Raw genomic sequence first — 15,072 nt, 5'->3', positions numbered from 1 at the left:
AGTGTGAAAGCTGTTAACTTCCACCTGTCCTTGTCCACACCCACACTAAACATCTATTGTATAGGGGTAGCCTCCAAGATACACAATGTGGCAGTTGGTAGTCAAGAGGCTTTTCTTTCTATCTGTTCTGAGCAAAGCATTAAGTGTTGTTTTTCTCTTTAGTAGAGTTGAAGATAACATAAATGATGTGACTTCTATGGCTGGGGTCAATCTTAAAGAGGAGAACGCATGCATTTTGGCAACAAACTCTGAGCTCATTGGTACTGTGATCCACTCTTGTGCAGATGAACCTTTTCTCTCCTCGGAAGCACTTCAGAAGAAGATCTTGAACATAGGTGAGAACAAAGTGTGTGCAACAGATTTCCTTGTCTGCTTCATTAGCTAGCCTCCAGTCTTTGAAGGAGGAGCTGGAACTACTTTGATCAATCATCTCAATTCATGTGTTTCTACCAAAATATACTGAGTTTTTACTTCAGCTTCTAGAAAACAGCTTTTCTGTAAGGCTTTCTTTTACATGTAAGTAGTCGGAAGCACAACCAGAAGAAACAAACTGGTGCCACTTTAACATGTGAGAAGTGAGCATCTTTATGACTCTGAAACTTAATGGAACATTTGATAACCATATAGATGCTGGTGTCAAAACACTTGAAGTGTGCTTTTCTATTTCTGCAGCTCCCAACTTGATGCCCAGCTTGACTTTCCTAACAGTTTTTGCATTCCTCAGCCTGCTCAGGTATATGTATTCTATTGACTGACGTTAAAAGTTTCAAACTGCCAATACACATAGAGCTGACCTTTAGTTTATAACTCCTTCTATGGAAAAAACTTTAATTTTATGTGAAAGAGACATTAAAGCTGTTTGTCTGTATTATTGAATAATACTGGAATGTATGTTAAATGCCTGTGACTAAACTCTTACAGGAAGCTTTTAGTGTATATATTATTTCAGCTGTTAGTTTCTGAGCAAAACAACTGGTGCTTAGCAACGTTGTATTATGTCAGAGCAGGGTGCATGTATTTGCATAGCACCACGCTGATTGGTACCATTGCCGTCTACAGCAAACTGGATGAATATTGCTCAACTCCATGCTCATGCTCATGGTACCTTGCCATACTGGAACAGTGAGTTTTACAGCTGAGCGTTCAAGAAAGCCTGTTGTTTGTACATGCAGTCGTAATTCTGTCACAGTGGTTTAACTACATGATCATAAAGTCTTTCTGTTTCTACATGCAACTGGTTCGTGGTCCAGACTGAGCAGCTAGCATGTGATGAGCATGTAGCCTGAAAATGCTACCTGCTACCTCCATGCATTCTGCACTAGTGCAGATGTGCCATCTGAGCTGTATACAGCGTAGTTGAGGGAAGTAAGTGCTGTGTTAGTAGTGGAAAAGAGAAAATACACATCAAAACTGGTACCTAGAAGACTCCCAAAATTCAGTAGAGCATTAACCAGTCATTCATGGGAAGTGGGTGTAAGGAAAAATGAAGAGCTGTACAAAAACATAAAGTACTTCTAGAATAATTTTTTCATTTGGAGTGTGAAGACAATTCATTGAAAGATGAATGAATACAAGCCTGGCTGTTTCATGGCTGGTGTGGTAGCTGTTTCACATTACTACTAATAATAATTCATGTTGTAAATGAAGAGCGTTTTGGTTTCAAGGAAAATATTACAGTCAGGGAATACAGCAATTCAGAAAATGAACACTTCTGCTTTTGAACCAGGCCCTTTTTTATTTAGGAATCGTGTGTGAAGGGAGGTCTTGAGATTTGGGACGTTTTATTTTGTCTTCAAGTTGGCATGCTAAAATGTATTCTGATAGTCTAGCGAGAAACTGCTGCAGAAGTGTTGAAAGGTGCTTGAACAAAATGAGCTTTACACTCGGTTAGGGTACAGGCCAGTGCTCACTCTCCAAGATCAAGTAGTGGGAACACTTAGATTATATCTGGGAAAGCATTGTAGATCCTCCCTGTCTCATGAGACTGTTTCGTTTTCAGTTAGAGTAGCAAAAGCAAATGAAATAGGTGATTAGGTTTTTTTTACTGTGTAGTGTTTATCCATTCTTAACACTCTGCTTGGCAATAAATACTGAAATGGGTTTTGAAGGCGTGCTGTATATTGCATCATAAAATATTACAGCCGCTGTAAATGCAGCGAGGGGCAAGGGAAAGTGCTTCTGACAGGTACAGCATATGAGGCATGTGAAACTGCTGCCTGCTGTGCCTACCAGGGAAAAATCATTGCCATCCAGGTGTCTCGACAGAGTCACGCTGAGTGATCGATGGTGTCAACCATGGGCAGGCTTCTCTGTCGGCAGCCTGCAGCCGCAGGAAGGTTGCAGAGGTGATGCCCAGCTCTGGGTGCGGGGCTGGCACAGCTTTGCCTGGAGCTGTCACCAGCCTCAGTCGCAGCTGCTGAAATGCAGAGAGGCAGCAGCAGCCCGAGAGAAAAGGTTGAAGGTGATGGCATGATGACCCTGGCTGGACTTGATCTGTGTTGTCTGAGCCACTGCCATGGGATGGATGGGTCTGCCTGCCCTGTGCTGGTTGGCTGAGGCAGGTGAGAGGGTCCTGTGTGCCGGGAGTGGGCTGCAAAAATCATCTCTGCTCATCGAATAAATGTCATGAGTTGTTAACAAGCACGGTGTCAAGCAGGGCACAATGTAATTCTCTATTTTTTTTTAATTACTGGAATTAACAGAATATGGCACTAATTTCTACAGCTACCGCTTCTCCCCCTCCCCGAACATGAAGCTTGATTTGTGTTCTTATTAACTTTGTCCTATAAATGACCTTGCAAGGAGAGTGGTTCTGGAGGCTAAGTGAAACAATGTCTATATTTTCTGAAGCTCCAGGCTAAGTTTTATTAATGTAATGTCTAAGATCTTTGAAGTTGTGACTTTACCAGGAAAATCATAATCTCCAAACCTTTATTCATAATGGGTATGACTTCCAGGGGGAACAGAATACCTGCTGTGCTAATTATTTCAATTATCAGCTACTACTAAAACACGTAATGGATTTTCTCTGCTTCCACAGGTAAAAGGCATGACATTATGGAACTTAACTCTGATGTTGTGAACTTGATCTCCCATGCTACACAGGAGAGATTACGAGGGCTCCTAGAAAAGCTAACTGTAATTGCTCAGCACAGAGTGTCAACCCACAAGGTAAAGGAAATCATTAAGCAAGTTTTGCACCAAAGTTTTCCTGCTTTGCAGCCTTGAAGGTAAACCTTTTCCAGGTATAGCCACATCATACGCGGTATGTGTGTTTGCAGTATCTACCAAAGGCTGGTTTTAACTGTTTTTAGCCTCTAACTGGTCCTTAGGTTTTCCATTCAGCTTGTTGGATAGATGCTTTTAAAACCCAGCATAAGACTAAATGCATGTGTTTCTCCTCTTCCACAAAAGCGGTGGCTGTTATACAAAAATCTGTCTTGCATGGTTAAATGTAAAGCTATTTTTGACTGCTGTTGGTGGTCGGGTTGATTTAGGGGCTTATGTTTTCTTTATGCATTTACTGTTGATGAAATTGCAGTATTGGCTCAGTAAAAAAGCCTTGGGAAACTGAATGAAGTTTTTTATTTTTAGAACGTGCTCCATGTGAAGGCAGAGACCCCTTTGATCTTAAAGTTTCCAGAGCATTTTTTCTGCCAGTGCTACTTAAAATTCCCTGCCCTCCTTCTTGTGTTAGCTCCATTCATTATCAAGTAAATTGGGTTACAGTGAGCCAGTATCCCTTAAGATACTTGTATGGTACAAATGGGAAGCAATAACTTACTGGCCAAAATAGTTTGGGGTTTTTTTTGTCATTCAATAATAAGATATTACTCCACATGTTTTCAATATCAAGAAGGTTTAGTTTATTGTTGTTTTTTTTTTTACAGGAACTTATGCTTAGTGAAATTTAACAAGAGCTACTAACTGGTGGGATAGGAGTCATTTTTGACTGAACACTTTTTATAGGCTTTTAAGCACTGAAGAAGCAATAGTAAAGAGCAGAAACTTTTTGGAAACTTCCAAGTATTTATAGTGATGTCTGGAGCAGTTGGAGTATCTTGTTCCTTGCCAGAAGATGACGTGGTAGAAAATCAATGCAGAAAAAGAATAGAGTTTTTAATGAGAAGTCTTTAGAAATCTGTACATGTTCCATGTTGTCTCTCCGACATGGGAGATCCAGTAACGATCCTGAGCAAAAGTGAGGTGGAAGTTGAAGTCCTAGATAACCAGTAGGACTTTGTGTCCTGCAGACACGAAGGACACAAGGGAATGTTCTTGGACAGTGGGCTTGATAGGGCTGATTTCTTTCTCATTGAACTAAAGCAGTAGGAAAACTGATAGGTTTTTGTCTGATTGAATTGCCAGGAGCAATGATAAGATTGCAGTCTTACAATAAGCTTGCTTTCTTGTCCTTTTTTTCTCATAAACAAAACAAACAAGTAATGGGCATAATAATCCTAGAGGCACAGGGACCCTCTTCTGTCAGGAAGATGGTATTACACTACAGGAGTGTCTTTAGGGTTATGTTTGTGAGTTACAGTATTGTGAAAGATACTGACTGGCTTTTAAATGTTCAAGAACAGAACACTACAGGGTTTTGGAGCCCTGCTGTGTATTTATTTATGTATTTACACAGCCCTGTATTCCACTTCCCCCAGTGCTTCCCCATCCTCTTTTCCCTCTAGGCTATTGATAGGTATCAGTGTGCAATGTGGGCAGCAAGTTTTTCAGGGAATTTTCCAGAGCCTTTTCAAGTTGCTCTGTAAGGCTTTGTATTTGCTTATGTCCATGACAAAAAGATGTACAGTAATGGGGGTAGGTGGGGTGAAACTAGGGTAAGTATTGTTAGGGTAGAAGTTGGTGTAAAAAGCCAGTAATTCATGAGATCATACTTGGGAAACTCTTCTTCCCAGTTTGCTCAGCTCAGGCCTAGCAGCTTACGTCTGATCAGTACCCCTGCAAGGAGAGTTGGCATAGTAAAAGGTTCATATCATGCAGCCATACTTGCAACTTTTGCCCTTTTTTGCTAAATTCTGGAGCAGGGAGATAGAGGAGTCTGCCTTTGGAAGTCACTAACTTAAATTGGGATAAAACTATCATGGCAGTCTCTTTATCTGAAGTAGGAATAGCCTGTCAGATTGTTGTAAACTGCTCTCTGTTGCGATTCTTGTTGCAGTGCCTTTATAGAGCCTTGCTAAGACCACAAAGGTAATTAGCTTGCTGGTTTGGTTCCTTGGCTGCTTCCCTCCTGCAGTCTGGAGAACTGCTGAGGTAAAAGAATATGTGACATAATATGATACCCAAGACCAGAATTAATAATGGCATCTGAAGAGTACAGTGATTAAAAAAATGTTTTTTATGTGGATGGGTTCAGCACAGCATGGCTGCTGTGTTCCTGTGGTTGGAACCCATGAGCACATGAGAGGCATGGTACCATGCTGTGCTATAAACACTGCTTCATGCAAACATCTTCCCCATGTGCAGTAGCTGTAAAATACTGCAACCCTAAACTGCACTATCTGTAGAGCGATGTGGTGTGGCACTGAACTGGTTTTAGGGATAAGCTTTAAACACAGCAAGGAGTGAGCACTCCTAGATGTGGTAGCAGCCAGCCTTCTCCTACCTACCCCATGCCGCCAGCAAACTGTGGAGTGCAGAAATTACTTACCAGAAGCTCTTCTGTTATCAACCTGGTTTAGGAGTTGACTATATAAAGCCAGAGCTTAAGAAGTAGTAGCTGAACCTCTGCAACTGCTTATCCCTGTTCTGTCCTCAGCGAGGCTGTTCAGTGTGACTTAAACTGTTCAGATTTTGTGGGAGAGCTGGTCTTTGTGGGATTCTTTCAACTTCTTTCCTCGTGGACTGAAGTAAAGCACAGCTTTGCTGTGTGTGGTTTTTCCTTTCTGCCCCTGGACATACAATACATTCCTGGCACTAAAACACAAGTACCTTAGTCAGGTTTCAGATTCATTTCTGGGCATGTGACAACCTAAGAAGGAAGTTGCAAATCACAGACAAGGCATAGAGCTGCTCTTGAATTTGTTACTAGTTCTCTTCTTGCTAAAGATGTACCTGGGAATGCTTTGCTTCAAAGCTGCATGTCTCAAATATGTGTAAACCTAACGTAAAAAGTTTGGTAGGAATTGGCTGTGCTTTAGAGCACATTTGTGGCAGAGTCTAGACTGTATGCATTTCTTTATTTCTTTAGATGGAAAAAAAAAAGGCAGGGAAAAAATAATTTTATGACAAGATTATATAGATGTGCTATTGTTGTTTGAAAGCAATAATTTATTTTAGGATAGCAGAATAACTTTCTTTCACTTTTAGTGAACTGCAGATTAAGTGTAGCTCAGATAAAGTAAACCTAACTTTTTAACTGTCAGATATACAAGGTCAGCTTTCACATGTATGAATCTAACCATGCTCGTTATTGTGGTTATGTGCATTATCAGTAGCTTAAATCCTGTCTGTGATTACACTTTTAACTTTAGTTTGGTTGGGGTTGCACTGTTGTAGCTGGGGACACTTTGGCCTTATGTAAGGAAATTAAACTGTTGCATGAACAAGTGAATCCAGCTTGTTCCATCATAACAATAATGGCTACAATTTATGAACGGGTATATAATGTTTTCTGTCTAAGTAAGTCAGTGCTAAATGATTTTAGATAACAAGTTTATTTTGGACAAAATATAACTATAGGTGCTTGTTTTCTAAAAATTCCTGAAATAAAGTATCTTAAAACAGTTGTTGATGAGCTGAAATACTATTACGGATGCACCCATTTCTTATCCCATATAAGAACATGGTAGAGTGCTTCTGGTTGAGAGGCTTGCATATCTAATTGGCATAAGGTCTTGGATTTGGCTTTAAAAATGTAATCTGACTCTGACTTTGAGCATTCCAAAGCAAAATTCTTCTAAACTTTGGAAAAAATAATCTTCTGGTAATACGGCTTTCGTCTTTGTCCCTTTAAAAGGATTGCGGCATGGTGGTGGATTATTATAAACTGCTGTTTCAAAACAAATTGTACTAATGTACTGAGACTGAGTCAAAGTAGTGTATGTGTTGTGGGGAGCCATGGGGAAAAAAAATCGTGAGTAGGAACAGAAGAGGGGGGAAAAGGTTGTTTGGACTTTTTGCAGAGCCACAGACTCTTCTTTGGAAAGCCTCCTTGGTTGCAACACATGATGTGGTCTGAGCCACAATTGGTGATACGTGACAACATGGCGGCTCATTGAAGAGGACCAAACTTAATACCAGAGGAGGGATTGATTTCATTCTTTGGGCTGGGTTGTGAGAATTCAGATCAGGAGACAATGGTGCCCCGCAAGAAGACTTTTACTTTCCTTACAGCTTTTAAAAGTGTATCACTGTGGGAAGAAAAGCCTGAGTATAGTGTATTTAATAACTAAAAATTTAGCATCTGAAGTCACTGAGAGTCCATAAGCTTAAAATATACCCTTGCCTGAAATACAGCTGTAAAACATCGTATGCTTGCTCCAGAACAGTTGTGTGTCAAGGTTGCTTCATTAAAAAAGTGAAATTGGAGTAGGGTGGAAAGAAGAGTTGCTGAAAATACATAGTGTGTTTGACTGATAAAAGCTCAAGGATGAGTTTCTCAGAAACAGACAAGTTCATAAAGTAACAGGGAAATAAGATGACTCTAAGACATGCATTAAAGAGTGGTACAGACAGGTGACACAGACATGTCTCATGTAGAATGGGCTCCCTGCCTTGTTTTGCCTAATGAACTCTGGGCAACACATGGCTTAAATTGCTCTTCCAGAGACAGGCTGAATAGTAAAAAAAAGCTTTTCATTGCCAGTTGACCATGTTTTAGATCTTTCCTTTCTTTGTCATCTTTCATAGGTAAAGTAAAGCTAAACTCAGGCTTTCCAGTGAGGATAAAAATAGTGTGAAAACCAAGCTACTAATTGCTGGGTTTTAGACCAAAAGGATCTTAGTTGTGTTTTGATGCATACATGTTCAGTTACTGTTTGAACTAGTCATTATTATTCACTAGCCCAGCTTTGTACAGGAGCTGGACCAGATGACTTCCAGAGGTCACCTTTCAACATAAACTATTCTAATAACTTGAGAGCATCCACCGAGGCAAAAATACGTATTACTAAAGCTGTAATAAATCCTATATAATTTACCTCACTTTCTACACCCACAAGATTCATTGTAACTAGTTCTAAACCATATTTTTTGGAAATACTAGGTGATACTTACTTAAAACTCTGGATTATGTATGTAACTACAACGCCAAACACTCAAATGACAAATTTCACTTTTATTAAAGGGGAGAGGATATGATACTCTGTTGCTTCACAATTGGGTTTTTTTTCCCCTCTTAACCTGTCTAAAAGGCAGCCTTGTACGTATGTTTACTGGGTATGAAACTACTGTTTAAAACAAAATTTTAGGCTTTAAATCTAAAAGACTTTATTCTTGTCAGTATAGACTTGTTCAGTAACCTCTTAGTTGTCACTTGTTCAGTAACCTCTTAGTCATCGCAGATGCCAAGAAACATACTTCAGTGGAGAGATTTGTAAATGACTGCCTACCACCTGAAGTCTTTCAGAAACAGCCTATACTTGCTAGCTTTGAAAAATAGTGTTGTTCTTGTCAGATTGTTCCCATTGGGTTTATTAGCCCCAGTGGTGTATATGAAAGCCTGGTTGTCTATAACAAACTTCTATTTCCAGGGGAGTGATAGCTACATCGTATCTAGTGACACCAAAGCACAGCTGAGATTTCTTGAAGAGCTTGATCACCTAGAAAAACGGAGAAGGGATGAAGAGGAACGTGAAATGTTGCTTCGAGCAGCAAAGGTAAGAACTTTACTTCTTGCTTTCCAAGGAAATAGTATTGTTCTTTAGGTTGGCAAACTTAGACTGGTGAACAATTTCAGGTTTCCCTATTTCTGCTTTAAATGCAGTAACCATTAACCCTGTAACAGGAAATCTGTAGTATTTAGGACAGCTTAGGCTATACAAAAAAGGATTTTAGCTTTTTACATTCCCAAAAAAAAGTAATCAAAGCAGTTCTTTCACATGTGTGGTGGTGTGAACTCTTCTTTGGAGGATACTCCTGCTGGTCAAAATGAAATAAAAGCAGTATTCATATAGCCATAAACGTTCTTCCTGTCTCTGCTTCTGGTTCAGTATGTTATTCTCCATCACATACTGAGCACTGAAAATATGGGTTCACTATCTCACCAAGCTGGAGCCTGGTGAGATCCACCATCCTGCCAGGGGTATTTATTTTCTGTAGTCGAGATCAGAAGGCTAGTCTTGGAGCTGTCCTTGGAGCTGGTACCCTAGCATCCGTGAACCCTGATGTAGCCACTGCTAGTACAGTAAAAGTACCCTTCTTCCCCCTTCCCTCCTCTCAAGAACAGGAAGAGAAAAAAAAAATATCCATAGATGTTGTTCCATCAGGTGTGACTTGATCCTTTTTTTTGTTTCTGTTTTGTTTCAAGCTGAATTCTGAAGCCCCTTGGGTGGTAGCCTAATCTTGAGTTGAAAGAATCATGTTGTACTTGCATGAGTATGACTCCCTTTCTTTCCTATACTTCCTGTCCTTTTTAAGTGTCTGCTGCTGACATGAACAACATCATGCCTAGACTGGACCTGACTGACAGTGTTAGCATCATTTTCAGCTTAATCTTGCTTCAGGCTAGAGCAGAGGCAGCTGGCCCAGATGAGGAGGGGGGTGCGTGTATGCGTGTGGAGGGGGAGGGAAGGCAGTCTGGATTGAGGCATTCGCCCCTGGAGCTAAATCTTTCAATCACCAGAGAAAATTGTCATTTATTAAATATTTAACGGATACGATGGTGTTTGGATGCCAGTAATTTCTGTTCAATTTTTTCCCCTCTTCCTTTGGTAGAGCCGTTCCAATAAAGAGGATCCAGAGCAACTGCGGTTAAAGCAGAAAGCAAAAGAGGTAGGACTTTCCAGTTACCATGCTTGCCTTTGTGTGTTGAGAGAAGGTTGGCAGCCCTGTCCTGGCAATTAGGTCAGGGTTTATTTTGCTGCTGCATACCATTTGCAGAGGCCTTGGGGAAGGACAGGAACTGCCACAGGCAAGGGCAGTGCTTCAAATGAGGTCAATGAATTATGAGCTCTCTTTCTTAACATTTTATTTTTGTAGTTTCAGTCCTGTCTAGAAATGGTCCTTTGTAAACTGCAGCAGTTCACTTGGTAGGAATATAATGTGGGATTAGAGAAAAAAAAAAAAGGAAAAAGAAAGAAACTTTGAGATTTAGCATCTGGGACTGTACAATAGGCTACGTTTTTCCAGGGTAATTGTTCGTTTTGTAAATCTGATACTGCTTATAATTCTTTGGCTGGGAGGCGGTACTGGGATTTAGTTTTAAATGGAAAACGCCTCTGGCTTTTAATTTTCTGGGCCCAGCAGTTTTCTGTTCTGGAATGGAGCCCTTGTTTCACACAGTTCATGTTTAGCTGCAGGGGTTTTAGTTTATAGCTTAGACTGGTTAAGCTTTTACTCCCAGAGGCCTCTGCATAGCAACTGTAGAAATCAACAAATAAGTTCATTTATGTCTGCAGCCTCCTCTCAGTAGCTGACTTTTTACATTTCCCAATATCCATTTCCTGACTTTTCTAGCCTGGGAGAAAAAAGCTCCACTAATTGGAGCTTATTTTAATTGAGCCTTAATATTGGATCTCACTGGAGTTGCCCCCAGAGCTACTGGGAACAGAATGAAATGAAAGTACCTAAGGTTGAAGATGTGTATGCATGTGTATGTGTGTGTGAAATTTTTCACTTGACCTACAGATTCTTTTCCCTGCTGAATAAATCATCAAGCCTGTTCACATTTCTGATTAAGGATCTGACAGCAGACGATAATAAAGACAATTGAGGTGTGAGACGTGTGATACAGAGCTGAAGAAATTGGTTTCTATAGTTACTTGACTGATTTCATGCAATTTTTAAGGATCTTTGTGCTAAATGAGAGTGATTTCCTGAGCAACCTTTTTCCTTAACTGTGCCTCTTGAACTATGAAATTCGTTGTTGCTTAACATTGCTGCACTTGGCTCCTAGGTGCCAGCAGCAGCAGCAGGTTATTTATGAATGCTTTAAAGGCCCTTATTGTTTGGATTAATGTAGGAGCCCAGGCAAAACAAATGGAAATACAGTAAAATAGTATTAGAATCAATGCTCTGGATTTGCACCACAGTAAAAGAAATTTGTAAAATAAGAGGAGAGAAGGAACTTCCTTTATTATCTCTCTTTTAATTCTTTCTTTCTGCTTATAACTTTCTTCATGCTTCCAATCTGTGAGTACAGAGTTGCCCTAAAGCCCTTCCTAGTTTGCTGCTAGTGCCACCAATATCAACACTCAGTTGGTGATGCTAATTTGTTTTGTAGGTGGCTTTACCTCTGTATCATTTGGTCATTTCTAGAGATTCTTTTAATACAACACTGCAAAGCAATTAATTCATGCAGCTTCTTTTCTCTTTTCCTCTAATGTGTAGGTAGGGGGTTGGAACTAGATGATCTTAAGGTCCTTTCCAACCCTAACCCTTCTATGATTCTATCATCTTGAAAAATACTCAGTGATTTGGATATTTAGGACAGACAGAAGTTAGGTATATGATCTGGGTCTTTTTTTTTTTGATCTCTTTTAAAAAGTGGCATATAGGTATACAGAGAAGGAGCTAATGGAGTGGAGAAGGTATTAAGTTTAGCGCTTGGTGTTCTACTAAGTGCTTGAGTTGACCTCCTTCAGCGCATCTTATCTTGTGCCAGACTAACACAGCTTTTGTCGCACTTGTACTGCATATTTCTCCATGCTGTGCTGCTCTCAGAGTGATGGTCTCCAACTGCTTCACCAAAAGAAGCAGCAGCAGATGTGCCTCTTGGACAACAAAGATCTTTGTGTTGGTATTGTACTGCCCTCTGTCCTGCTGCTTTGTTCTCTGTGAATGAGGCAGCAGAACTTCTCTAGGCTTCACATGCCACATGGGAAGCACACTTTCTGTGCCAGGGGTGTTTTCTTATCTCTGAGACCATCTCGACCTTGAGTGGAAGTGAGCCCAAATGTAGCTGGCTAGTTTGGGCGCTTCATTGACAGTTTGGATATAGATGGTCAACACACATTTGCATTAAAAAATGTAAGTAGAGCTGGAATAAGAGCAAAATAAGAATCAACAAATATCCCAAGGCTGAAACTGGTAATGCAGAAGTACAATATATTGGGATGAAAGCCTGAAATGGCTCACCATTGTCTGTCTGTCTTATCATATTGTAATTATAGACTGTTCCTAAGAAACCAAACTTGGGATCTTAGATAACTGTCAGCTGAAATCAGATCCTTTCCAGGCAACTCTGGTTGAGTATCCATTGGAAATCCTGATCTGACTGTCTGCTTATAGTTCTTTAACAATGAATATGCACCTTCCTTCATTAAAGCTGTCTTTTATCTGTTGGTGATGATGCCTCAGGGGAAGGGAGAGGGTGTGGGGTAATGGCACTGGAGCATGTTCTAAAGTGAAGTTTCCCAAAATGCAGGCTGTGCATCCTAACAATGAATACTTACAAATCCAGGATGTGCTGTCATCCGGCAGCTGGAGGCAACATCTTAACATTGCTGGAAGTATATCCAGAGACTCTGCAGTGGATTCTTTTACCCAAAAGGCTATACATAATTGCTGTGACCTTTTCATTCCTTTTTGCGTGACCTATTGCCTCGAACTTCCCCTATGCCAAGTCATTTACTTTCCTATATTCTTAGTCTGTGTAGCTTGCTATGAATTAAGTCTTTATTTACTTTCCCCTTTCACCTGTTTCAGCAGATTTTAATACCTATGGAAAGTGTGCATTCCTTCTGAGGCAGCTGCAAGGCTTGCCCCAGGCTGCTCCTTTGTGCAATCAAGAATTTTGTCCTTTCTCACCTCATGGGTCTGCTCTTTGTGCAACACCTTCCTGAAGTCTGGGTAAATGACCCCTGCTTTTCATTCAGCCTTATCTGTTACTTCAAGCTGAGAGGATACAGTCCTTGCATTGTCCCTGACACTTGTACTTTTAAACTGTAACCGGTTTTAGGTGCCTTCTGTTATTTCTTCTTCTACTTTCAACTATACTTCCAGCTACAAAGAATATGTTGTCTTGATGCAATTCTTGTAGCTGTATTTATACTTTCTCTGGATTCTTGCCTTTTCTGAAATGAGTTTACTTAAATTGACCAGGTGTAGGATACTGTCAAATGTGCAAATATGCCATATGAACAGTGCATCCCAGAAGACCTGTGAAAATGTCAGTATTAAACAGTGTGTACTGTAAATCTAAATATAAACCCTAATCTTTTGTACTTCTGTCTTACCTTCAAAAGTGAGTGTGCTTGCAATACAGCTTCAGGAAGCTTAAGGCTGAACCTGGACAAATCTTTCAGATTGTATGTGTGTGCAAGATTGCTGCTTGGGATTGGGCAGGTATCATACTGATAGCATCTTTGCTTATTCTGTAGTATCTACCTTCCTCTGATCTTACCTTGTGGCACCTTGCAGCATCTACATTGGACAGAGGTGAGCAGCCACATCCTGGATTAAGGGGGAGAGCATGTGGAGCAAGCACCTGATGGACAGCAGACTTACCTGCCCCATTCCTTGCTTTTCAAGCAGCTCTGCTCACTTATTGACTGCACAGATCCTTGTTTCTGCCTGCTTGATGCACTTGTGCATTTCCCTGTTATAGTTTTGACACAGATGTCACAAGGCAGCAGTAGATGAGGTGCTGAGGAAATTCAATACCTTTAGTGTCAACTGGCTGGGAGGAAAATAGCAAACCTGAGGGTTTTTTTTTTTGCAGCAGCAGCAAAACAAACCCTATCAAAAACATAAGATAAAAAGCCTGCATGATTCCAGTGAGTTTGTGGTTGCTATAATAATGACTGAAATTTAGTTGTCTGTAGTATCTTTTTCAAAAATGATCTGGGCTTTTTGCCTATTTTCATCTCTCCATCCTAACTCTTCCCCTTATTTCCTCTCTCATTCTCAGATAACAAGTAACTTGATTCTTTGCTGCTCTCACTACTGTTTCCAACCCATGATTTCAAGCTGATTGTTCCCTTTTTCCTCCCCACACCTCTTATGCTGCTTCTATATTTAGTCTTCTGGACTTAATGGTTCAAATTCTTTAAGACCACTCTTGTGGCAGGGGAAAAGGAAACTCCCTCGTTAACCACAGCCTCTCAAAAAAGCAAAGAAGATACTGTGAGCAAAATAACATCTCATTGTGATCGGTTGGCTTTTTATGAGCCTTTAGTGACATCCTGAGAGCTTCTGCTTAATTATCTGATTTATATTATCTTTATTGTTCTGTTAGTGTTTATTACCTGCTTCTGCATGTTCTGAGGAAAAAAAGAAAGCAAAAAACCCAGACATGGTTATTGAACAAACATACCTTTTGTTACCTGCAGTGTAGCCCTACAAATCACAAAGGACTGTCATCAGAGATTTTGTGTTATGAGTCTTGCAGAAGGTCAGGGATGGAAATCCTATATAGTGCTAGATTATCGAGCAAGCTAAAAAGTGAACCAAATCCCTGTTTATGTGGCATTCATATTGGTGTTTGGAAGGAGTGTAAGAAAACAGCAGCTGAGATACTGCATCAGATACTCTAAAACCATCTGGAAGATGGTAGCAACTGTCTTTCATCTGATGAAAACCAGAAGCTCCCTCAAAACTCCATTAAGCCTGTTCTTGGATTTCAAATAATAGTCTTTTCTCAGTTTCTCTGAGAGACTATAATGGGCATCTAATGAGGTGAAAGGATGGCCTTGGATTAGAAGCTTGCTAATAGAGGAAGTTTTAGGACTAAAAGTACGACAAAATGATGAAAGAGATGGAGAGCCAGAGAGTTCTGTGCCAAGAACAAGTGTTGGGTGGACTGCATGATGAGATGGAGAAACCTGTGGGTGGAAGATGAGTCTTAAACATTTTTGAGACCTCAAGCATGGGTGAATGAATACACAATATTACAGATGATAAAAATCATTCACAATACCATGTGTTTGGGAGAACTTTGATTTTAAAGTC

General features: G+C 40.3%; 1 protein-coding gene across 1 annotated transcript in view; it reads left to right on the top strand.

Annotated features, from left to right (window-relative positions):
• TAF4B (TATA-box binding protein associated factor 4b) overlaps positions 1-15,072 on the top strand; it is a 71,957-nt gene that overhangs the window by 37,285 nt on the left and 19,600 nt on the right. Inside the window, exons 10-13 of the mRNA XM_034060240.1 lie at positions 163-335; positions 3,041-3,171; positions 8,715-8,840; positions 9,898-9,954. Coding sequence (XP_033916131.1) covers positions 163-335; positions 3,041-3,171; positions 8,715-8,840; positions 9,898-9,954 — 487 coding nt within the window. The remainder of the gene's footprint in view (positions 1-162; positions 336-3,040; positions 3,172-8,714; positions 8,841-9,897; positions 9,955-15,072) is intronic.

Source organism: Melopsittacus undulatus, chromosome 1 (assembly GCF_012275295.1).
Source record: "Melopsittacus undulatus isolate bMelUnd1 chromosome 1, bMelUnd1.mat.Z, whole genome shotgun sequence".
NCBI classification, from domain to species: domain Eukaryota; kingdom Metazoa; phylum Chordata; class Aves; order Psittaciformes; family Psittaculidae; genus Melopsittacus; species Melopsittacus undulatus.
The sequence above is the reverse complement of the archived record's forward strand: the minus strand, read 5'-3'. Positions and strand labels throughout refer to the sequence as shown.